This window comes from Balaenoptera ricei, chromosome 8 (genome assembly GCF_028023285.1).
Source record: "Balaenoptera ricei isolate mBalRic1 chromosome 8, mBalRic1.hap2, whole genome shotgun sequence".
NCBI classification, from domain to species: Eukaryota; Metazoa; Chordata; class Mammalia; order Artiodactyla; family Balaenopteridae; genus Balaenoptera; species Balaenoptera ricei.
In genome coordinates this window covers 58930933-58957283 of record NC_082646.1, presented here as the reverse complement: position 1 = coordinate 58957283, position 26351 = coordinate 58930933, and the positions used below count along the sequence as shown (strand labels likewise).

Sequence of the window (26351 nt, the reverse complement as noted above, 5' to 3'; positions counted from 1 at the left end):
GGATAGAGAATTTCTTTGACACACTGAACATACCAGTGATAGATAAATGCTTCCTTCCTTCTATCCTGCTGCTCCCCTGCCCTATTTTTTTATGACCATTCCTGAACTATAACTCTTACATGAGGCTTTATGAACTATAGTATAACTGAATGGCTGGTTTGTTTAAATGGAACGGGTTGAGGGCTTTATAAAAATAGTTTGGCAAATCTTTTGTTTTCTGTGTTTTTTCCTGTGTTATTTCGTTATACTTATGCGTCATTAGAGTTAACACTGTAATAGAATGGTACCAAATATAATACCAGAAATTCAACTGAGTTTGATATTTGTCAGAATCTTAGGATTCTCATCAAATGAAATCCACAAATGTGAATGAGGCTGGGAAGCTAGTAAAAGTTCTTTGCAATGAGTGAGTTTCTCATTGAATGAAGGGGGGAGGTATGCCTTGGATTGTGTAGCTATGAGAACTGTGTTCTGAGTTACAGTTTTGTGTGAGGTTGCCACCTCTTACTTTTGTGCATGACTTTTTAGTTGGACTTGGAATGAGACTTGAGATGTCAAGAATCTTTGTCTTTCTTTAGTTAATTTCACTTTTTTTGAAATATCGTAAAATAGTGAAATTTTGATCACCATAAATTCCACAGGCCAAAAGTAAAGTTTTTCCTCAAACCACTTCCTCTCTCTGACCTCTCCATTTCTTTTTATGGTATTGCCATTCTACTAACTATCTTGGAAACTGGAAAACCTGATTCTTTTCCTTCTGCCATTCCTTCCACACTTAATCAGTCACTGAGTTCTATCAAAAACTTTTTAGACTGGAAATGGTGGCTTTTCTTAGTCTGGCCCCAAACAGTTTTTGCATTTTTATCCTTGTTGGATTTTAATCACCTTGAGGATAAGGACTTTGTTTTGTTCATATAAAGATTCTCCATGGTACCTTGTAGTAGTAGTGTTCAATTAGTAGTTTGGTTTAAATTAGCGACTAACCAAGTACGGACATATTTTTACTTTCCCTAGTGTAAAACTCTCAAAATAGTCACTGACTATTACTGGAAGTTTAATATCTCTGTGAAACATTATATGCTCTTTTACTCTCTCTGTTCCTTTTGCACATTTGCATTTCCCCCACTGCCTGCCTAGAGCACAGTTCTCTTTCTGATTAAAGCTTATGCTTCCAGACTAGATGATGTGTTTTTCTTCTGTGCCTTCACCACTGTATTGTAAACTGTATCAGAATTGTCTGATGACTTGTTTCACTGTAGCTTTATTCTAGAGTTAACTTCTTAAGGGCAGGATTTAGCATACTATCTGGTATATATAATGGGACTCAATACTGATTTGTTGAATAAAATATTCCATAAATGGGGCATAAACATTTAGATATAGTGGTTTCTTAGTTATCCCCAGTGTCTTTCTGAACTCTACTTTAGGTCCTGATAAAAGCTGAAATATATGTTTCCTGGAACAAAGTATTTCCTTCGCTACTCCAGAGAAGCAGAGTTTGTCCTTCCAGAGAGACCACATGAAACATCTACATAATATCCAGCCTAGATTGAACATGCAAGATGTTTACACATGGGATAATTCAGTTGGACCAGACATTTCTATTTAATATGGTCAGCTCACTCTTCTATATAAAGTCTTTTCTTTTGATAGAACTGTGAATAATATGAACTGAATGAGGCTACTGTTTTATTGTTGGTGTAGTACCTTGGATGCAGGTATGCATGCCTTAATTATTTGGCTAATATTCAGTATCTGTTGTATGTAAGGCATTGGCAAATACTGGTAGCAACTTGAATTGAGTAAGAAGATAACTGTAGTCTGGACACTTATTTCCCATCATTTTGTTTTGCTCAGGTATACTTGTCTCATAGTGTTAATGGTTTGAAACAACTATTTTATTATTTCTCATGATTCTGTGGGTTACTTGTCTTGCCTGAGCTCTCTCATGTGGCTCTATTCAGCTGGTAGCTTAGCTGGTTAATTGGGCTCAGCTGAGGTGGCTGGGCCTCTCTCTCCATGTGACCTTTCATCCTGGGCTTCTTCATAGCTTGGTGATCTCAAACTTCCAAGAGAGCAAGGTCCTGTGTCCAAGGCTGTTATTTGCATCATGTATGCTGATGTTCCATTGGCCAAAGCAAGTCACATGCCAAGCCCAGAGTCAGTGTGGGAGGGACTATTGGAAGGTAGTATACGAGGAAGTACACTGAGAGGCAGGCATGGTTCATTGGGAGCCATTGAGGGCTTTTGGGTTTTATATTTTAACCACTACTAGGGACTGACAGTTTCATTAAATAACAGTTGTTGCTGTGGAAAGTTAGTGAAATGAAACTGTCTGGCATTAGGGTTCAGTGTATTATGTCCTGATTGCTATAAGAGCAATTCATGTGTGCTAATCTGCCTTAGTCATTTTGCTGGTGGTTTTTATAGATGCAGAGGATCATAGAAATGGAAGGTACCTTCAAAGTGTCTTCTAGATAAAGAAACTGAGGATCAGAGATGAGAAAGGACTTGTCCAAGGTCACACAACTAGTGTCAGTGCTGGAGCCAGAATCTGGTCATTTGACTCTTGATCCAGTAGTTTTTCACTTGCACACCCTTCACAGATAGAATATAGGTCAAATTCTTAGGCAAGCCTAAGGAATTATTTCAAAGTTTGGCCAGTAAAGGTACCTATCAATAATGCTAAAAACTTCTCTTATCAGCCTTATTATATCACTTGGAACCTGTTCCCAGGTGTTGGTAGCATCTGAGTTGAATGTTCTTCAGGATGATGCGTAAGACGAAATATTTACCATTAGATTTTTCTACCTAAACTTTTTATATACATGACTTCTGTGAGGCAATAAAAAAGAAAATAAGATTACAAAAGCCACATTTTAACCTATGGTTTTAGATAAAATTTTTGAGAGGACATTAATGAAATATTCGCATATTGATTTTTAGGTTTCCTGCCCTGAAGTTTCACTCTATGTAGCCATAGTACTTAAATATTGATGGCCTATCTTGATAAAATAATTTTCTTCTTCTAGAATTGGAGGCATATGCTGGAGTTATCAGTGCACTTCGGGCACAGGGAGATCTCACCAAGGAAAAGAAAGATCTTCTTGGAGAACTCTCAAAAGTTCTTAGGTAAATTATCATAAAAGTTTGTGAGAGATGAGTCTAGAAATTTCATTTTGAGGTGTTTCAATACTTTTCACTCTTAAGCTGAAGACAGAGGTGTTCAAATTGTTGGTGTTTAGAGATCCCATCCCAGTTGTGTGCTTTGTTATGGAAAATTATGTAATTTACCATTTATTCTGTAATCTAATCAGAAAAGGTTTAAGGCAGGTTATCTTAGGTTTGGACCTCTTGGAAAAGGGAGGTATTTTTGACCTGGGTGAAGGAAAGAAGAGCTGGCAACGACTGGATAGGAAGATCTGGAGTGGCCCAGTGGCATTTGTTAGGGGGTAGAAGGAGACACTAGGAAGTTGTTGTCTTAATTTATAGAAATGGGTGGTGATTATATAGTCATAGCCTTAGGGATAGTTTATCCCTTCAGCTTCCCATTAGAGTTAAAAAAATTCATTAAAAAATTCTGGTGAAAGGGATTCTTTGATACTTTGCCTTGACCCATTCTTAACATCTTGAGCTTTCTCAGAAAATTCAGTTCTGTTTTAACTGAAGTTTCCTTTCTATATTTAAGACCATTTTGTCCTATTCTTTTTTTAAGTGAAAATAGGGAAGAGATTTTTTTTCCTGCATTTAATTAACATTAAAATAGGGATGTTATTAAGCCAAATCGTCAGTCTTATTGCCTCCATACTTAACAATTTGTATTTTTTGTTTGTTTGTTGTATATATTGCCTCATAAATTCTGCTTTCCAGCCCCTTAAATATTTTAGTCTGTGTTATAGATTTAACTTAGCAATAAAGATTACACTTTTAAGAGTTCTATTCATTTTATTAAGTATTTATGAATGGAATGGGTATAGCCTTTTTTCAGTTGTTTAGATTTAACTTTACATGTATTTAATCAGGATCAACATAAGTACATTTTTACTATAGTGGTAACATGATACAATGTAGAAGACACACAGCTCAAGTGTTGAGTAATGAAGGAGTAATATCCTGGTGTCAAGTTTCATAGCATATAGCTACAGGAAACATTATCTTGCCACTTTCATTTCTTTATTATATTCACTAAACATAAAATTATAGACTCTTAAGCTTTAGAAAGAACTTTAGAAGACTTTCTTCCAAGTGCCAAAATCCTCTTCTCAGTAACCATGATTAGGGGTCATTCAGTGGCTGTTTACATTTAGATAACACGAACCTCTGCTAATCTTGAACATGGTCTGATATTTCTGTGTTTTGGACGTAATGACTTGATATCAAGCTGAATTTGTCTTCCTGTGATTTCTAATTTGTAACTAATTCTCTCTGCAGTTACACAGAATCAGTCTGAATCCTTTTCTATGACTTTAATTAAAGCATTTGAAAATATATATTAGGCCCCTGTCTATATCTTTTTACAAATCAATTTTGCCCCCCCCCCAAGCAAAATGTTGACTTAAACATTAATAAAAGTATAGAAAAGAGCTGCCTGCTTGGCAGAGTTCTATAATGGCTATTTTTTTTCATAGCATCTCAACAGAGCGCCACCGTGCTGAAGTTCGGAGAGCAGTAAACGATGAACGGTTAACAACAATTGCACATAAGTAAGCCATTAGTCATACCACCCCTGATTTTTCATGACATAGTATACCGTAGTTTTGAAAGTCTTCCTATTGTGTAGCATTCCTGAGTCTTTTATCTTGATAGTAATATCTCTGTACTCAGGGATCCTGACCATAGCTGTGTTAACTATTTATTCAGTTGGTTATGTTTTTGCATTTGGTTAGGCAAGCTTTAAGTACTCAGGTCAAATCCTGTTGCAATGTAATCTCTGTATAACTAAAGGCCTCCACAGTTTAGCAGATGATTCCTTTACTTGAAGCAAAGTTCAATAAGAAAGTAGTGTGCTCCCCAATTTTGACAGCCCCTTAGAGTTACTTTGTAATAGTATTTGATATGTATATTGCTTTATAAATAGGCATTATAAATTTTTTGATGACTAATATTTCATGTATTTTGAGATTCAGCAAAAAGATTGTAAAATATATGTTCTGCTTTTAAGAAATATGACTACAGTATACCTTAAATTACTTCGAAAAGCCAACAAAATAAAATTGTAAAGGATTCTTATCAAACTGTTTTCAGATCATTGTAACTATTTGATAGGTGGGGTGGAGGGTGGTGTAAGACACAGATTGAGCATTAACAGAGTATGTATGGAGACAGTGCCTCTTGAAAAATAGAAAAGAACAGAAATTATCCTTTAAATGTTAATGCAAGATGGTAGGAACATTTTATAAAATAAGGTATGTTATAGAATATTCATCTGTTTTTTATTTTTATGTTTTAATGTGAAATAAAACTAAAGGAAAAAATTCAGTACATTTCCATAATGTAATAAATAGTGCTTTTAACCCAATTGGCAGTATTGTATTGACCCCGAAGATCCATTAGCTTCATGTTGTGCTTTAATGTTACTGATTTTACTTGACTGATAAAATGGGGTGCTACCTTTTTAACTGTGTAGTTTGAAAGTTAAGCTGTTTGAATTTGGAGATTTTTCAGTGGTTGGTATGTATGCACTGTAGAAATTTGAAAATTTTCCTCTAGCATCATTAAGTATTTACTTGTTAGGCCAACATGGCTAAAACATTCACATATTGTGTTCCTTCTTTAAATTGCTCTAAACTTTTAAATTTGGATACTCTAAAAATAGTAACTGAGCCTAGATTCTAATTTGAGAACTTATAATAGGAAACTTATGTGCTAGGTAATAAAGTAGTAAATAATAGTTTGCATTCAGAGGCACTTAAAGACAAAATTACTACCTTAAAAGCATTGGAACAATATTGTGGGGCAATTAGTTGTAAGTTGATGCATCAGTTTCATACTTAAAGATAACATTTATTTAGTCTCCTTTTCCTTTTTTCCCCTTTAAAGAATGAATTTATCCTTATATTTGGGTGAAAGACCAAGTTACAGGTATGCAAATAGGTTATTATTATTTCAGGCTTTTTCTTGTATTTATTTCAAAATTGAAGCTCTCAATTATTCAGGGGCACATATTCCATTTATGAATTAACCATGCCCCTTGCTTTTACTTCTCTTCCCCTCCTCCCCTTCCTAATACTGCCCACCCTTTAGCTATTTTGCTGCTTGAAAGTACCTCTAGTCAGAGGGTGGGAAGGGAGAGGAGGTGAAAATTTTAATTACTCATTTTACCACTTGTTAGTTGTCCTGGGAGAGGTTTGATGGAAGAATTTACAAGTATTTGCCAAAGTATTTTTGGATAATAGGTCAGTTTCTTTGATCTGTTTGACCTCTCCCTTTCCCTCCTCTCTTTCTTAGCATGGATAATTGAGAGTTGGCTTCTATCTACCTGTTTCCTCTTTTTTTCTCTCCTTTCTGATTTCTTTAACACATGAATTTAATTTTTTGAAAACCGTTTACTTCAGTGTATAATTTTAAGCTACTTAGGTCTTTCCATACTCCTGTTTTAATATTTTATATTGTGGCTTTAGTTTGACCAGACGTCGTATTTACTTGTTGAGCCCAAGGGTCAATGAGTGGGGAATGGTGAGGAAGACATAGATCCCTCATTCTGTCCGTCTCCTCTGCCCTCCTTCCCTCAGAAGTAGTAACAGAACCTAGTTCTAAAGATTATCTATAGGAGGGCTTCAAACTCTGAGCTTGAAAAAAAGTAACTTGAGCCAAGGAGGAATGCATCTGAACTGACTGCATTCCCTTTCTCCTCTTCCTTCCCTCCCCCACTCAAAACAGCAGCTTAGGCCAGAAGGAATGTGGTTGAAAGGTAAAGAGAAAGCCAAGAAGACTGAGCACAAAGGAGATGGAAACAAAAGGAGTGGAGTGTCTGGGATCAAAGAAAAGCCTTGCTTGAACCATAACACGTGTTTATTATTTGGCACGAGACCATTTATTAAGTTTGGTACTCTAATTCAGTTTTGAAACATGTCAGAATATTATAGTATTAAAGCCTGGAATGTCAAGGGGCTTCACAGTTTTTAATTGAGGCCACTCTTGCCAGCATTGTATCTAAATAAAGTGGCTATCCAGAATTACTGTTCTCTTAACTCCTTCTCCATCAGCCAGACATTCATGGGATACTGTTTGAGTTTCTATGTGAGGATGAGGATTTCATGCTGGTGCGCTGCATACCAAAGGATGAGAGGGCCAAGGTAGTTCCACTAGTATCTTGTTAGACTTCTCAGAAAAGGGGCTGGAGCCAGGTTTCTACCCTCCCTTGCTATATTTAGTATAAATAGAGAGGAGTTGTTTGAAACTTAGGAATCTCAGGAAAGCCCTGGAATAAGATGTTTACAGAAACCTGTAAAATTCTATCTAGATGATTTGTGCAGCTAATGCATATTTACACCCCCATTAGTAAGCAAAATAGGAATTTTGATCTAATTCTAACATGATGTTTAATTTTTCATTCACTTAAAAAAAGTTTGAGCATGTTTGCGTGAGTAGAAATTTGGAAGATTTATAGATCTTTCTAAAAGTTGCAGTTGTATGTTTTGCACTGCAAATTCTGTCTTTTCAATAGCATATATATTCATGTATTTTAAATTATTAATCTTCCATAATTTCTGCCACCATTTAAACAATGTACCAGGTAAGTGTAGACATCACTTTATTTGTATGGTAAACTCTCACCAAGCAAATTTATTAGTGATATTCTAATAAAATGATAGCAAAATAGGAGTAAGCCAAGAAAATGCTGAATAGCTTTTAGAATTTTTTCCTTTGACAATTAGCAATAGGTCTATTTCTGTCTCTCTTTCTTGTTTGTACCATTTTCTGTTTCAGAACTAGCATCAATTTGAAGATTATGTGATAACAAATTTGTGAGGGTTATTGGGGTCTTAAGAATCCCTCTTTCTCATGTCTTAGGTAGGACTATGTTATACCATGAAGGAATTTGCAGATTTTCCCACTGTAACTCAATTGAATTCATCAACTCCTAGAAATTCCTTTCTTGACTTGAGTATAAATTCTTCTCAAGTTGTAAAGTAATTTATTTGTTCCATTCAGTGAAAGTTGCTAGTGATTAGACAGCAGTGCCCACTTAGTATAAATCAAAGGCAAAAGTTAGACAAAACACATTTGAAAATTTTTATACCTTCCACTTGTGATGTGGCAGTTAATTTCAGTAGCATGATGTATGCTTGCTTGTTGAAGGAGACATTTAGTAGCTCTGTGACCATAAGCAAGTTATTTAACCTTTTGTTAATTCAGTTTTCCCATCTTAAAAATGGAGATAATAGTATTACCAATTTCATAAGATTGAAAGAATTGTATGAGTTAATGCATGTAAAATGTTTAGAACAATGCCTCACATATATTAAGTGCTAATTGATGTTAATTATCATCATTACCATCATCATCATTATTCCACTATCCACTAACAAGGGCTTTTGTGTACTCTATCTAAATTTGAAGAATCAGTGGACCTACAGAATCTTAAACTCTAGGTTGGGTTGTAGAATCTTTGGTTTTGACAAAGATGCAGAAATATTTCTGACTTAGTGAAGAGGTTGGTTGGTTGATTGGTTGATTCTGGGTGAATTTTAAACCTCGACACTAATCATTAGTCAGGAAAAATGATACCACTACCTTTTGTGGAGCCAAGCCAAGGGAAGTGAACAACTGTCTTTTCATATTTCAACCTCTGTTTGGATTCCTAGGATAAAATTTGCTCAAGAAATTGAGTAAAACTGATAATAATGTCTGCTTAGGGGTAGAGTTCAATTGCCTCAAACATTCCTTAGAGTGAAGAATGGTATAAATAAGTAAAATTAAAGTAGTGGCAGGTTTCTTGCAGTGTCCTCAGATCTAGTATACTTTTTTTAACAGGAAGGATAATAATATAACACATTGTCAGTGACACATGCAGTGATGTATACAGCTCCCTTCTATCCCCCAGTACCTAGTCTCCCTCGTTTACTGCCTCAGTTTCCCTTGTTTGAAAGCCTTAGAACCTCTGGCCATGCAGGCAGTTAGGATAATTTTGCAAAAGTTCAATGAATTCCATCCTTAATTATTCAGGAAAATCTGATTTTTGAAATTATGAGTACTTTTTACCTTTTTAGCTTAATTATAACATTAAGTTCTAAAAGTTAGTAGAAATACTAGTTTTCATTAGCAATACCAGATTTAAACTAATGAAAATAATGTTGATATTTATTTAAAAGGCATGGGACAGTTTTTCATAGTTTCAATTTTGTTCATTATAAGATTCAGATTATGGAATAAGATGTGTAAAAATCTAAGTGTGTGTGAAATTCCTTGAATTCTGATTATTATTCATAATTTTGATCTTGCTTGCTTAAAATAAAGCCTCTCCTGTTGACTCAGGGCACTTTTTATAATTTAAAAAGTTATATTTGAGTGTATATATTTGCTTCATTTTTAGCAATTGAGAACTCTTGTAGCAGTGTTTTCTTTTTTGTTTAGTATGTCTGGACCTAATAGCTCTTCAGAATGGTCCATTGAAGGTCGTCGATTGGTACCCCTGATGCCTCGGCTGGTTCCCCAAACTGCCTTCACTGTAACAGCTAATGCTGTTGCCAATGCAGCTATCCAGCACAATGCATCTCTTCCAGTGCCTGCAGAAACAGGAAGCAAGGAAGGTGAGTAGAGAAATAGTTCTGTGTGTAGAAATGACTTTTCTCAGATTCTTCAAGAAAAGTTGTCTTATTTTTCATCTGTTTTTGTCCAGTGTTTAAAAGTTGTGAAACATAGTGAGCAACTCTTGTTCTGAAACGAGAAACTGCCAAGTTTTTAGTCTCAACCAAAATTAAATATCCCTTTTGTTCAAAGTGTGAATTATATTAATCACAAAATTGCAAAAAGCCTTCTTGGAATGAATTTTTGATATGAGCGTGTCTTGTTAGAAGTGGATAAAAGGCCTTAACAGGTGACATGGAAAATTAATAAGATGATAGAAGTCATTTATCTGCTGAAGAAAGATGCTCAACTGATACTTTAGAAAATAAAGCTCTGTTTTTGTCTTCTGGAATCAGTGGTATACGCTGCTTCTCTGTTCCAGTCAATGTGCTGAATCTGTTAGGGGTTACGTGGCCGATGGGGATGGCTTTCTTATTGTTATTTAATCTAATAATTGATACATGCTTTAAAAATCCTTGGAGTTTCCTGAGGTCACCAAGAGTAATATTAAATTTGAGAGCGCATGTTTGGGTTGACTTCGGTAGCTTAGTTTGGTGTTACATGAAAATGACCCTGAAAATAATGCAGTTGTCAGATTGCTTTGCAGAATTGTCTTTTCTTGACTAGCAATGGGTTGTGGAGCAGAATGAGACATTCCTTTCATACATGCCAGACTCTGTTTTACACGGAAGGAAGCTATATTTAGGGAGAGACAGTTATCAGTGTGCAAACTTGGCCTCCATTGAGTTCCTGTTTTCTTTGTTGCAGGAGAGCTATCTTTCTTCTCTTCCCACTTTTATCTTTTCTATTTACCACCTCTCTGGTTCACTGGAAAGAATATAGAATTTTCAATAGTCTAATCTATGTTTGAATCCTAGTTCGCCATTTCTTTGCTTTGTGACCTCCAGCAAGTCTTTTTAGCTTCTGTGAGCCTTGGGTTCCTCATCTTTAAAATGAGGATATGGTGTTGTGAGAATTAGTGATAATATATGGAAAGGATTTAGCATAATGTATGGTACTCAGTAAACAGTGCCTATGAGCTATTCCTGCTTGTTGTTGTTATTCAAGAAACTGAAATATGATGTTGTCATTACCTTAGTTATTATTGCACTGCTTAGATGGCAAGTGACTAGTGAGTTGTTTATGATAAAAGAAACTTACCTTGTTTCTCTCCGGGAGCCAAGTTGGAAATTGCTATGGTTAGGGAAAAATTATCCATCACTCCATCACTGATACTGCTATTAGTATTAAAAAAAAATACAAGTATATGCTTTTTGTCCAACTCCTGCCATGAAGGAAAAATGATTTTCATTTTTCTCAGTTTTAAACTTGGTTTCTTTGTAACTGTGCTCTTCTCCATTGTCAGTGTCACCTGTAGACAGCTGCTAAATACTTGGGGAAAACCTAGTTAAGTGATGATTTTCAGGAAAGCTTATTAATACATTTTAACCTAGTACTGCCATTTATCTTCTGATTATATAAAAATGTTAAAATTGACCTGCAGAAAAAAAAATAATTTTACTGTATGCATGGACAGTTTTGGTGAAAGTTAACAGCAGACTTTTTTATCGTTCCTTCAGTAGTGGTTTGCTATTCCTACACAAGTACCACGTCAACCCCAACCTCTACCCCTGTTCCAAGTGGCAGCATAGCAACGGTTAAGTCTCCAAGACCTGCCAGTCCTGCCTCCAATGTAGTTGTCTTGCCAAGTGGAAGTACTGTTTATGTCAAAAGTAAGTGATACTCTCAGTGTTATCAGGGCCATCTTGACTAAAAGCTGCAGCATAGGCTCTGATTAGATCTGCCTTCCTGATTTAATTCATTGGTCCACTGGCTATTAGCAGTGGTTAGTTTTTGAAGGTTGTAAAGAATTCCTTTCTTTACATGTGACTAGGTATATATTGCTTTTTAATCAGTTCTGGGGGTTGAGAAATTACTTTTTTTTTGTTTTCTGTGGGGAATCTGCCTTGAACAGTGCTATACTCTAAGATTCACTTGTTTTGATTTTCATGGAATAGAAATGTGAATAGAAACGAAAGGAATGTGCTTATGTCATTTATTTAGTGTTTACTCCTATAATGTAATCTTTGTAGTGTTTTAAAATATTATTTATGTACCATATCATTCAACTGTTAAATTCAGTGAAGCATTCTAGAGAGTCCTTTCATATTTCTAGTTGACTGTAATTTTTTGAAGTTTATTTGCAGTTTTTAACCCCTTTGATTCTACGCTGTGAAGCAGTTTAATGTCCAGTTCATTTTTTGTTTTTAATGTCTGTTATGTCGGTATTGATTTGCTTTTGGTATTGACTGGAGATCATTAATATTTGACTTTCATTTTTCTCAGTATAGTTATAAACTTGATTTCTTTGTAGCTTTTAGAGGTGGACTTAGCTGTTTTAGACAAATGATTTTAGGTCATTGTCAGTCTTGTTTAGGGTTTAAAAATTGAGGGTATAAGGAGTTATGTTTTATTACCAATTCCATGAGTCATGCTGTATGCTTTTTTAAATGTCTGCTTTAAATTTTCTATGTATACTGCAAGGTTTTATGTTTCTCACTTGATTTTTTTAAAAAGTACAGAAACAGTTGAGGCTTTAGTGCATTAAGAAAAAACTAAGAATCTGGGAGTATTAAGTTTATATCAGATTTCTGTGGATTTAGCCAAGATGATCTTTTAAAATAACCGTAGAGGTCTATTTTTTAATTGTTTTTTTAAACGTTGAAAGTGAATCCCAAACATGAAGAAACCATTTCACACAATATATAGTTTGAAGTAACAGGAAGTTTATTGTTTCATTCTCAGAAGTCACACAGGCAACATTAGTTTGAGATATAATCATTCATTCACCTAACTTCATATGTGCAAGACACTATACCAGGGAAAGAAACCGATAAGACTTAGTCGTTGTCCTTTGGGAGCCCCTTAATAACAGGAGATGTGCAGACTGACAGCCACATTACCATGGGGTAAGTGATACAGAAGAGAATGTACAAAGTGCTTTCTAAGCTCAGAGGAGACATGAATTCACTTTGCTTAGAGGAGTAAGGGAAAGCTTCACCAAGGAGATGGCTTGCAGGATGATGATTGCTGGATGATGAAGAGGTCATTGAATGTATGTGGTGTTCCCCAAAGAGCAATAGTATATAGAGACTCCAGATGGACAGAATATGTGATAAGGTGGCTTTGGGGAATGGTGAGCAGTTCATTGTGCCAGGATTAAAAGGTGGGTGGAATAGGGTATTGTGTTCTTAGAAAGATATGAGACCTTGAATGATAAAGTAATGATTTTTGTGCCTCATCTTGTAGAGAGATTAAAAACTACTAAAGGATTTGAGGCAGGGCATTGGCTTTATTAGATGTGTGAGATTTTTATAGCTGGTAGTAGCATGAAGGGTAGAATGGAAGTGGAGAGATTAGAAGCATGTACACCTTTTAGGAGGTTGTCGCTAAAATACAGGCAGGCGATAAGAAGGCCTGACATGGCCATAGGGTTAAAGAAAAAAGGGAAGCCATTCAGAGACAGCTTCCCTGAGGGAGGATTGATAGAACTTACTGTCTGATTGGGCATGAGGCAAAGGGAGAGGTCAAGGATGACTGATAACGCAATGATTTAAAAATAAAGTATAAAATACAAGGTTATATTGCTATAAATGTAGCAATATTGTCACTGCCTTACAGGTGTTAGCTGTTCAGATGAAGATGAAAAACCCAGAAAACGAAGGCGAACAAACTCTTCTAGCTCCTCCCCCGTTGTCCTAAAGGAAGTTCCAAAGGCTGTTGTTCCGGTCTCAAAGACGATCACTGTACCTGTGAGTGGCAGTCCTAAGATGAGCAACATCATGCAGAGCATTGCCAACTCCTTACCACCCCACATGTCTCCTGTGAAAATAACCTTCACCAAACCATCAACACAGACAACAAACACAACAACACAGAAGGTACGTGGTGGAGGGAGTCTGTCTGCCAATTGCTGTTTTTATCTCTTTCAGTCAATATTATTCAGATTTAACAAACATGCACTGAGTGCTTACTATGTGCTTGGCATTATGGTGGGAATGTTCACATCTCTTTCTTTAATTCTGCACATAAAGCTTTGGGTTAGGTATTATTATTTCACTTTTTGTATATATTTTTGTATATGAGGCTCAGAGATGCCAAATGACTTGCCTAATATGACACAGCTAGCAGATCTTCTAAGACTTTCATTATATTTTACTATTGTGATTCCATTTGGGAAAAAAATTAAAATATAAAGGATTCTTTCAGCCTGTATTTGGATAACTTTACCTTTAGGAACTTAGTTCTTATATTGCCAGAGTAATGAAGTTGTCAGAGTTAGGTGTTTCATAGACAAAAGGAAGGATATGATTAAGTGAATAATTGTTATCATCTTTTTTAATTCTTAAATGCTATCATTAATTCATTTCTAAACTCTTCTCTCAGTATGTTCAAATCATCAGTATTCTGTCAATTTTGTTATTAGAACCCTCTACTTGCCACACTGATCTGGATGCTGATGGTACCCTAGGCTTGTTACATACCTCTGTGTCTGAGATCTACCTTCACTATCATTCTGATCTTCTTCTTTCTTCGTTTATTTACTGATTTGCTGGAGCATATCCTCCAGTAGCTTCTTGGTATATAGGTGGGATGGAAAGTAAAGTTTTTGAGACCTTGCATGGTAGACTGAAAATTTCTTAATTCTACCCTCCTACTGTCTTGATGTAAGTTTAACTAGGTAAGTATTCTAGGTGGGAGGTCATTTTCCTTGAGAATTTTGAGGATATTGCTTCATGGGCTGTTGGCTTCCAGTATTGCCTTTGAGAAGCCCAGTAATGCCATTCTAATTCCAGATCCTCTTTTTCTCTTGGAAAAAGTCAGAGTTCTGAAACTTCCAGGTAATTTTCCTTGGTGTGGGTCTTTATTTTATCCATTGGGTTACACACTCTGTGGCCCCTGTTATTCTAGACACTCATATCCTTCCATTCTGGGAAATTTCTTGAATTATTTCTTTGATTTTTCTCTGTCCTCGCTTTTTGGATCACCTGTTATTCTGGATGTTGAATGCCTAGATTGATCCTTTAATTTTTCAGTCTTTCTCACCACCAGTTTCCATTTGTTTGCTTTTTCTACTGTAGTATAGTAGTTAAAAGCCTGGATTTTAGAACTAGACTTCCTGAATTTGAATCCCATTTTATGCTACTTACTAGCTATGTGACTTTGGGAAAACTAAACTCTAGACCTAAGTTTTTCTCTTGTAAAATAGGGAAAATAATATATCTATTTTATAGGGTTTTGGGGTGTAAATAAATCAGATAATAAATACAAACCAGTAGAACAGAGCCTAGCACATAGTAAATGCTCTGTAAGTATTATTTTCTTTATCTTTTAACTTTATCCTTCATTACTTCTCTGGAATTTTTCATTTTTGCTATCCTATTTTAAATTTCTAGTAACTCTGTCTGGTTTTCTGAAAGTTTCTTTCTTTATTTTTCTTTTAAATAGCATCCTGCTCTTTCATAGTCACTATGTTCTCTTTTCTGATGATATTCATGATAATTTTTTTTGATGTTTTCTCTCTTACCTGTAAATTTCTTTTATCTATTCATTTTGATCTCTTCCATTTCAGTTTCCTTAAATGCTGGCTGTGGAAACGGACACTAAAAGCTGACAGAAGGCTCTGTGTGTAGGGTGGGACATGCTGGCTGGTGACTTTCATTGTAGGTTGACCTAGCTGGGCTGTTTTGTTGATGAACACCCACTACCCCTTTACCTCACCAGTTGTCATTCATTAGGGCTTTTTTATGGACTGGACAGTTTCCTCAGAGAAGAATCTTCCAGTCTTTTGCCTGCAGTAGTAAGCCTGTCTGCTAATATTTTGGGAGTAAAGGGAGGGAGTGGGCTGGATAGTCTCATCATTCAGTATATAGACTTTACCTAACCTCTCTGTTTTCAGCATAGCACCTACCTGCCTCAGCCTGGTATCATCAAATTCCCTTGGATTCAATCTCTCCCTCACGAGAATAAGTTTCAAGTCTTCCTTGAGGATAAGGGAGGATAGCTGGGGATCTTAATGCTGCTTAAACAGATTTTCAACTAATTTACATCTCTTTAGTCCCACTTTTATCCCCACTTCAGAAGTATCTGGTGTTCTCAAATTACTGAGTCTTTCTGCGGTTCTCTGAAAGCTGTCTTGTTTTTTCTTCTGTTTGCTGTCTTAGGTTTCCACTTTCTTGAGTATGCTTGATCAGTTACTACTTGTCTGTTTGTTTTCCACTTTCCAGAAGTTGATAGCTATTGTCTCCTTTCCATTTTGACCTTATGGGTTTATGTGCCTCTTCTAAAAAATCCCTTCATACTGTTTTAGAGGGATTTTGGGGAAGGAGTAGAGGTGAATTCTTGTTTTCAATAGACGGTCTTTCTTACTTTTAAGTCTTCAGGTCCATGATAATTTTCATTTAAAGAACCTCCTTGAGTTTCTTGGAAATATGTCATTATATAATATATAAAAAATTATAATTTTCTAAACAAACTAGAAATGACAGTGAGTTGATCTGTGTAATGTAATTCTAGCTTCAGTCTTAGGATGAGGCATTATAGTTTAGTGTTAAAATCAAATAAGAATTTTTGTAGTCAAAGAGGCCTGGGTTAGAACCCCAGGTCTTCCACTTCCAGTATGACCTGAGATAAATTAGTCTTTCTAAACCTGTTTTCTAAACCTTTACCCATCTGTGAGATGAGAATAATGCCAATTTTATAAGGCTACCGTGAGGATTAAATGGGATTGGGTATTTTAAAGTACAGCATAATGTATGTACTCAGAAAATGTTAGGTCCCTTCCCTTGCAGGTATTTTATGGAAAGCAGTGTTACCTAACATTATTAACTTTCCAGTCTTCTTTGGTAGACCTATATAAAAATATTTTAATAGGAGGGGTAAACCTATAAGTGAAGTCAGTGAACTTTAAAAAAAAAAATTAATTGCAGTGTTGAGAATGCGCTGTTCCAAATAATGAATTTATCAGCTCACTGAAGCTTACCCCTTAATATATAGAAATTGACTATTTTTGGTGATTTCTTAAATGTTACACTGAACATAATTTTTGTATTTAATGACTCCAGGGTAATCTTTCTGAATATCAATTTTTATATATTATTATAATATTGCTTTCTGGGCAAGCTGTATATTAGGTGTCTTCAGCCTGCTCTACTCTAAGAATTTTTAAATCTACTTTTGTAATTTTTTACTACCTTCTTTGCTGGATCTATTTTATCAGTAATTCTTCTCTCTTCTCCCCCTTCTCATCTGCTCTTTTAATTTGATATTTGAGAAATATTGTAGCAAAGTTATAGCTAAAAGAGCACCCATCTCAAATCCATGTCCTTTTATTTCCTTATTCTGTTTTGCTTATAACTAGTTGACATTATATTTATTTATTTCCTATTTCTCCCATAGAGTATAAGTTACTGAAGGTAGAGACTTTGTCTTATTCATCCCTATTCCATAGTGTTTAGAACAGTGCCTGACATGCAATAGGTGTTGACTAATATTTGTTGAATGAATGAATGAATAAATGAATAAGTATATCTGGTTCCAGTACTGGCTCTCCACCTCTCTTGAGCTTCAGCTTCCTTATAAGACAAAGATAATAATAGTGCTTACTAGATAATTAAATGAGATGATTCATGGAAAGTGCTTAACATAGTGCATATGATGAGTGTTCAGTAAATGTCACCTAACAGTATTAACTTTCCAATCTTCTTAGTAGACCTATATAAAAATACTTGTAGTAGATGGGGGCTCACCTGTAAGTGAAATTGGTGAACTTTTTTTTTTTGATTCACTGACGCTACCATATTTTAATTTTTTCTTTTCTTCTGAATTGTCAGTTGAGAGTGGATAGTTGAGATTGTCAGACTTGTAATGCTCATAAGAGGACATATTTATCTCCAAAGTCATACATCAGTCATACTATGAGATTCCAGGCTCAGAACCTTAGATTTGTCCTACTATGTTTAAAAAATAAACATTTAAAACAAATTAAGTTAAAAATAAGACTCATTCATTCCACAAATATTTGCTAAGTATCTATTATGTTCTAGATGTAAAACTGTACTCTTACTTCATGTGTACTCAGTGCCATTACTTTTGTTATTTCTTGGACAAGCTGAGTGTGGGTAGGACTAATAGATATTCTTTGGGATTTTTCGTATGTTTTTTGTTTTCCTTTTTCTGGATAATTGGATTTTTTTTGAAATCTCTGTAAGGCTGTTGCCATTATTGCATTCACCTTGGATTTCTCACAAATCATATGGAAGTCAACTTAGGACATTACTTTAGTTAAAGTTACTTTTACATTAAGTATAATTATTTATGAATTTGTGGACTTGATTCAAATTCAAATAGGTCATATATTTTCAGGGTAGACAAATTTCCACCTGTGTTAATGTGGTGCCTTCATTTTGAGTATAACGTTGGTACAACACTTATATAAACAAAGCAACAGAATATAGCTTTATGCTTTCACATGCTTGATTGATATTTTTCATTTTATCCTTAGGGTGCAAGTCCCAGCACTCTTAAGGAGTTTTTGTGAGTGCTAGAAGGTCAGTAATTTGAATTATGGCCTGAATAAACACTGTTTGGTTCACTTGGTTTCAAAATCCCTTTGTTTCCCTTGTTGTAACATGTAACTAAAGTGCAAGTAAATTTTCTTCAAGGTGGATCTCTAATTTTGGATAACCCCTTTTCAGATCAGAAATTAGCTTGTAGACTGAAATCTCAAAATATGTTTTATCATTTGTACCTGTAACCTAAAACATGCTCTAAAAGACTCTAGATTTATTTTGCTGAAGTTATTGTCTTAATGTTAGAAGTCTACATGCATACTCTAGTTCTAAAATTGCAAATGTTTGACCCAAGTGTGAATGCTTCCCCTTCCCTACCCATGACAGAGATTGTTTATTAACTGTGGCATACTTTCCTGCCAAGCCTTGGTGAATCCTCATCTGTGTCACAGAGTCCTTATAAAAACTGTACTCTAGGAAGGCACTACTATTAGTTCAGAATTGGCAAATATGAAACCTAATTGCTATTACTACTCTTAATTGGCTTGGCTGTGCTAGTAACTGTGAGCTCTTTGGATTCTCAAGGGTATCAGTATTTGGGAAAAAGATATAAAATTTTTTAATGAAACAAAAATAGAGTACATTAAAATAAATTTCCAGTTTGATTTGATCTATAACACCTTTACTGATATCCTTCTAACATTTATTAAGTAGTAATAACAAGATACTAATAAGTACCATTTGTGAACTGCCAAATATTGACCACCTGCTATGTGCCTAGCACTATGTTAGATGCTTCACATCATTATCTCATTTAATCCTTATAATGATTTGCAAGGTAGGTATTATTATCCCTATTTTATAGATGAAAATTGGAACCCAGAGATTTTAACATGTCCAGGGCCCTGCCATTTGTTAGTGGCAGAGGCAGGATTCAGCTCAGGTTCATTTAACTCTTAACTTCTGGTCTTTTTGCCATATTAGTCTACTTCTCGGTTTATATGATGGCTGATGGTTGTGTTTGTAATAGCGCTATATATGTGTTTACTGATTTAGTCTATGTAGAAGTATGCTTGTCAACTCTATAGAGGTGTTTGCTGGTCAAGACTTGTATGTCTCTCTTGACTCCTCAGATAATCAACAAACTCCTTAAAGTTATGGACACATACTTAGAATTCTCTAACACTGAAATATATAATAATAATGATATAATCAAAGCTTCTTTGAGATGTCAGTACTGAGTACAGACATACTCAGTAAGTTTGACTGACTGATTTAATTTCAGAACTTCTTTAGGACTGATACAAAAATGAAAAAGAATTTCTCCCTTAAATTCTTTGGATTCTTCAAAACAATTTTCTCTCCTAGGTAGGTAAAAGTAATTTTGGTGAAAGAGGAAAAAGACACTCTGTGTTTGGGGTATCATTAAACTACCATTATACTTGCCCAGAATAAAACTGATATTACAGATTTGTAAGTAATTTTTGTGTTCTCAGCTGTAAAATGGGGATAATAATAGTATCTCTGTCATAGGATTGTTGGGAGATTTAAATAGGCCAATGTGTATTAGCTCTAGGAGCTAATCTTCTTTCCGTTCTTTTCCTCAACCCTGCCATTTCCATACATCAAGTCCTGTTGACTCTACCTCTTAAAATAATCTGAATCTGATCACTTCTCTTTATTTTGACTACTAACACCCCAGTCCAAGCAGCCTCTACCGTTTCTTGCCTAGTCTACTGCAGTGGCTTCTTTACTAGTTTCACTGCTTCTACTCTTACCTCTTACCACATAGCAGCTAGAATGATCTTTTAAAATATAAATCAAGTTTTGTTGTTTCTTTACTTAAAATCCTCTCATGGCTTCCCATTATACTTAGTATAAAACTTAGATTCTTTACTCTGGTTTACAAATTTGATCTGGACTCTGCTGACTTTTGCAACCCCTCCTTACCCTATATGCTTTTGCTACACTGGTTCTCTTTTCTGTTTTTAAATACAGCAAGCTAATTCCTACCTTAGGTCCTTTGCTCCATCCTGTTCTCTCTGTCTGAAATGCTTTGTCCCGTATCATCTACATTTTTCTAGTCATACTGGCTAACCTTGAAGTCTCTTTCCTGCCGCTTTTTTCCTCCATTCTGTGTATCTATGAGCAAATCCTGTTGGTTTTACCTTTAAATATATTCAGAATCTGTTCACTTTTCATCAGTTCTACCACAAACATTTTGGTCATTGCAAGAGCCTCCTAATTTGTCTGCCTGTTTCTACTGTCTCTGCCCTGCTGTACTTTTCACCTAGCAGTTCAAGTAATGCTTTTTAAAAAGTACTTTATTTTTTAGAACAGTTTTGGATTTATAGGAAGATTGAAAAGATAGTACAGAGAGTTCTCATATACCCTGTATTCAGTGTCCCCTATTCTTAACAATTTATATTAGTATGGTACATTTGTTACAATTAATGAGCCAATACTGATGCATTAATATTAACTAAAGTCCATGGTTTATTCAGATTTGTTTAGTTTTTACCTATTGTCTTTCTCTGTTCCAGGATACCACATTATATTTTCTCGTCATGTCTCCTTAGGCTCCTCTTGGCTGTGAAAGTTTCTCAAACTTCCTTGTGTTTGATGACCTTGACAGTTTTGAGGATTACTAGTCAAGTATTTTGTAGGATGCCCCACTACTGCAATTTATCTCATGTTTTTCTCATGATTAGACTAAGGTTATGGGTTTTTGGAAGGAAGACCACAGAGATAAAGTGCCATTTTCGTCATAACATATCAAGGGTATATGCTATCAACAAGATCTTACATCATCTAGTCCCCCATTACTTTCCTAAATCTGTCTCCTACTGCTCTCTACCTTATAAATTTCAATCCCATTCATTAGGGTCCTTGAGATTTCTTGAACATACCAAGCTTGCTTCTGCCTCAGGGGCTTTGTATTTGCTACTCCCTCTTCCATTGGATGCTCTTCCTCTAGGTAGCAACATGGATCAACCCCTACTTCTAGTTTCTGCTTAGTTGTCACCTTATCAGAGAGATCTTCATTGAACGTTTTATAAAAAATCATACACCACTTCCATTTTCTTTTATTTCCTACCCTGCTTTATTGTCTCTTCCATTTATCTCTACATGACATATATTTACTTTTTTATTTGTTTATTGTTTTTCTCCCCTTACTGGAATGTAGCTCCATGAAAATAAAAACTTTGTCTGTTTTGTTCATTCCACTATCCTCAGCCTCTGGAACCATGCCTGGCACATAGTAGATGCTCAACAAATATTTATAAACGAATGACTATCCAAATTATTTTCTAGAAAAATTGTGCCAATTTATACTCCCTAAGCAGTATATTGAAATGCTTACTTTGCTGGATCTTATACAGCATTGAATATTGTCTTTTAAAATGTTTGGTTGGTAAAAATTGTTTCTTTTAAATACATTTTGATGATTACTAGTAAAGGAGAGCTTTTGTATATTTTTAGTTGTAAATTTCTTTTTCTTGAATTGCTTCATCATGTTTCATAAGCTATTTTTAAATTGTATATAACTGTGAGTCTAGATACATTAGTAGTATGGTAGGTACATGAAAATAACTTATTTTATCTTCCTTAGGTTATTATAGTGACCACATCACCAAGTTCAACCTTCGTGCCCAACATTCTCTCCAAATCCCATAACTATGCAGCAGTCACTAAGCTTGTACCAACATCAGTCATTGCTTCCACAACCCAGAAGCCACCAGTGGTTATAACTGCTTCACAGTCCTCTCTGGTCAGTAGTAGCAGCAGTGGCAGCAGCAGTTCTACACCATCACCTATTCCTAATACAGTTGCAGTAACAGCTGTGGTTTCTTCCACACCATCTGTGGTCATGTCAACAGTAGCACAAGGTAAGTGGTAATTCATCAGGTAATTCTGTCCCTGTGTTTATGGGAATTTCTTTCTTTTTAAATATTTTAATTTTATTGGAGTATAGTTGATTTACAGTGTTGTGTTAGTTTCAGATATAGAGCAAAGTGATTCAGTTATACATATGCATATATTTATTCATTTTTAGATTCTTTTCTCATATAGGTTATCACAGAATATCACAGAGTTCCCTGTGCTATACAGTAGGTCCGTGTTGGTTATCTATCTTACATGTAGTAGTGTGTGTATGTTCATCCCAAACTCCTGGTTTATCCCTCCCCGCAACGTTTCCCTTTTGGTAACCATAAGTTTGTTTTCGATATCTGTAAGTCTCTTTCTGTTTTGTAAATAAGTTCATTTGTATTTTTTTTTAAAAATCACATTCCACATATGAGTGATATCATATATTTGTCTTTCTCTGCCTGACTTACTTCACTCAGTATAAAAATCTCTAGATCCATCCATGTTGCTGCAAATGGCATTATTTCATTCTTCTTTATGGCTGAGTAATATTCCATTGTATATGTGTGCCACATCTTCCTTATCCATTCCTCTGTTGACGAATTTAGGTAGCATTTAGGTTGCTTCCATGTCTTGGCTATTGTAAACAGTGCTGCAATGAACATTGGGGCGTGGAAAGTTTGAAGAAGACTTTGTGGGTGTGTTTGTATGCTTTGGGTGTGAAGGTACCATCTGTTATATCAGAGATTACCACTTTCCCTCCCCTAGTTTGAGAATGTCAAGATAGTGGGTTACTCAGTTTCCTTATATTAATATCCTTACTCTGAGATTTTTTTTTTCAAATGCACAGTACCTAGTCACCTAGGCAATTATGTAGGTTAAATCTTGTCACCACAAATTTCAAAGGCATATACAAATATCTGTAATATAATGAAATTTTTAAGTGAGAAACTTGAAATTATTTTACTATAGGTTTTTTCAGAAGAAACATTAAGTATACAACCTACAACCTCTTCAAAGTAAGTTACCCAATGATAAGAAGTAAGGGGAAGAGGATGATTTCAAGGACATGCCATTCACCTTTTCTTCAGGCTTCTAAATTTTTCTGTATGGGAGGATGATAGAAAGTATTGAGAGGAACTGAGGCTGAACTGAAGGACAATTGCTGCTTAATAGCAGAGGAAAGGAAATGTGGAAACCTCAGTTCTACGTTAGCTTAAATCACTTGAGCTCTCTTCCATATCTTTGTGTTCCTCTCATATAAAGAGCAGATAGCACACTGTCAGAATTTTCTTTTTATAGTGTTGGTAAGTCTTAAGATGGGAATCAGAGGGAGCCATTTATTATACAGAATTCATAGCCATGGTTGTAGTCTTTCAAAGGGAGCACAGAAGCAATATAGAACAGTATTTAGTATTCGTTTTCATTGAATTTTACTTGCACAATATATAGCTTAAGATAGGCTGAGACTTGGAAATATCCTAGTTTATGAACTAGTGGTGATACAGGCGCTCAAATAGGAAAACAGTGTTTTTCATAATTGCTTTAGTAATTTTAGTGTGTTCCATATAACTGTTAGCAAGGAAGAGGTTACATAGATGCAGGCGCAGTCAGTATTCATTCATTCTGCAGGTCTAACTGGTAGGATGTGAGAGCATCTGTCATTTTCTGCCTCCAATACCCATTTAATGTCTCAGTCAATGATAGGAAATAGTAGGCTTGAAATTTTCTTTTATTTGTTACCTTAAGTAATTTAAATAAACCATTCCAACCTTTCTGTTTGTGCAGCAGTAAACTACAACATAGTATTATTAAAAATAGAAATAATTTTTGTATAGAAAAGCTATATAAATGTTGGTTGCAAACATGATCCAAATTCACCATTTCAAAATTTCAAGGTGATGAGAGAAGGAAAGACCACCTGTTTCCTCACCTGACTGACCCCTGTATCAAAGTTATCATCCACTGATAGTTGTTGTTCCCTTCTAGTGCTCATCACACAGTTTGCCAAAGTCTTGCTGTACTAGAAGGATTACTGTTCTTCCAAGGAAATTGTTATTATTTGAGACAAGAGGGGTATTTCTCTTAGTTACTATCGATATATTTTTAAGCAAAATGAATATTCCATGCTTCTGTTTTTCATTCTTAATTTCTCCAACTATCTTCTGAATCTCTTGGGAACTTATGACTTCCCTATTTTCTCCTTTGTTTCTTAGCATCCTATATCTCTTTGAGTCCTAAGTCATTTTAGGGGAGCTAGACAAGACATCTCAAAGATTTCTCATAAATTCAATACAGCATGAAAGATGTAAAAGTAAACTATCTGAATGTAGATACTCAAGGAAACTATATGATTATTTTGGGTTTTTGTTTGAGATATTTAATTTATTTTTTTATTTTTTTATTTTTTTAAACATCTTTATTGAAGTATAATTGCCTTACAATGGTGTGTTAGCTTCTGCCTTATAACAAAGTTAATCAGTTATACATATACAATATGTTCCCATATCTCTTCCCTCTTGCATCTCCCTCCCTCCCACCCTCCCCATCCCACCCCTCTAGGTGGTCACAAAGCACCGAGCTGATCTCCCTGTGCTATGCGGCTGCTTCCCACTAGCTAGCTATTTTACATTTGGTAGTGTATATTTGTCCATGACACTCTCTCACCCTGTCACATCTCACCCCACCCCCTCCCCATATCCTCAAGTCCATTCTCTAGTAGGTCTGTGTCTTTATTCCCGTCTTGCCACTAGGTTCTTCATGGCTTTTTTTCCCCTTAGATTCCGTATATATGTGTTAGCATACTGTATTTGTTTTTCTCTTTCTGACTTACTTCACTCTGTATGACAGACTCTAACTCCATCCACCTCATTACAAATACCTCCATTTCATTTCTTTTTATGGCTGAGTAATATTCCATTGTATATATGTGCCACATCTTCTTTATCCATTCATCTGTCGATGGACATTTAGGTTGCTTCCATGTCCTGGCTATTGTAAATAGAGCTGCAATGAACATTTTGGTACATGACTCTTTTTGACCTATGGTTTTCTCAGGGTATATGCCCAGTAGTGGGATTGCTGGGTCGTATGGTAGTTCTATTTGTAGTTTTTTAAGGAACCTCCATACTGTTCTCCATAGTGGCTGTATCAATTTACATTCCCACCAACAGTGCAAGAGAGTTCCCTTTCCTCCACACCCTCTCCAGCATTTATTGTTTCTAGATTTTTTGATGATGGCCATTCTGACTGGTGTGAGATGATATCTCATTGTAGTTTTGATTTGCATTTCTCTAATGATTAATGATGTTGAGCATTCTTTCATGTGTCTGTTGGCCATCTGTATATCTTCTTTGGAGAAATGTCTATTTAGGTCTTCTGCCCATTTTTGGATTGGGTTGTTCGTTTTTTTGTTATTGAGCTGCATGAGCTGCTTGTAAATCTTGGAGATTAATCCTTCGTCAGTTGCTTCATTTGCAAATATTTTCTCCCATTCTGATGGTTGTCTTTTGGTCTTGTTTATGGTTTCCTTTGCTGTGCAAAAGCTTTTAAGTTTCATTAGGTCCCATTTGTTGATTTGTGTTCTTATTTCCATTTCTCTGGGAGCTGGGTCAAAAAGAATCTTGCTGTGATGTATGTCATAGAGTGTTCTGCCTATGTTTTCCTCTAAGAGTTCGATAGTGTCTGGTCTTACACTTAGGTCTTTAATCCATTTTGAGTTTATTTTTGTGCATGGTGTCAGGGAGTGTTCTAATTTCATACTTTTACATGTACCTGTCCAATTTTCCCAGCACCACTTATTGAAGAGGCTGTCTTTTCTCCACTGTATATGCTTGCCTCCTTTATCAAAGATAAGGTGACCATATGTGCGTGGGTTTATCTCTGGGCTTTCTATCCTGTTCCATTGATCTATATTTCTGTTTTTATGCCAGTACCAAACTGTCTTGATTACTGTAGCTTTGTAATATAGTCTGAAGTCAGGGAGCCTGATTCCCCCAGCTCCATTTTTCGTTCTCAAGATTGCTTTGGCTATTCGGGGTCTTTTGTGTTTCCATACAAATTGTGAAATTTTTTGTTCTAGTTCTGTGAAAAATGCCAGTGGTAGTTTGATAGGGATTGCAT

The 26351-nt window shown here is 35.4% G+C and overlaps 1 protein-coding gene across 7 annotated transcripts in view; it reads left to right on the top strand.

The window, feature by feature from the left end:
- Positions 1–26351, top strand: part of EMSY (EMSY transcriptional repressor, BRCA2 interacting) — an 88326-nt gene that overhangs the window by 3964 nt on the left and 58011 nt on the right. For 5 of the 7 annotated variants that reach the window (XM_059930768.1, XM_059930762.1, XM_059930763.1 and 2 more), the window contains exons 3-9: positions 3033–3132; positions 4629–4703; positions 6040–6081; positions 9577–9752; positions 11370–11522; positions 13471–13730; positions 21973–22249. In XM_059930768.1, coding sequence (XP_059786751.1) covers positions 3033–3132; positions 4629–4703; positions 6040–6081; positions 9577–9752; positions 11370–11522; positions 13471–13730; positions 21973–22249 — 1083 coding nt within the window. The remainder of the gene's footprint in view (positions 1–3032; positions 3133–4628; positions 4704–6039; positions 6082–9576; positions 9753–11369; positions 11523–13470; positions 13731–21972; positions 22250–26351) is intronic. The other 2 variants (XM_059930764.1, XM_059930769.1) reach the window with 1 other exon arrangement.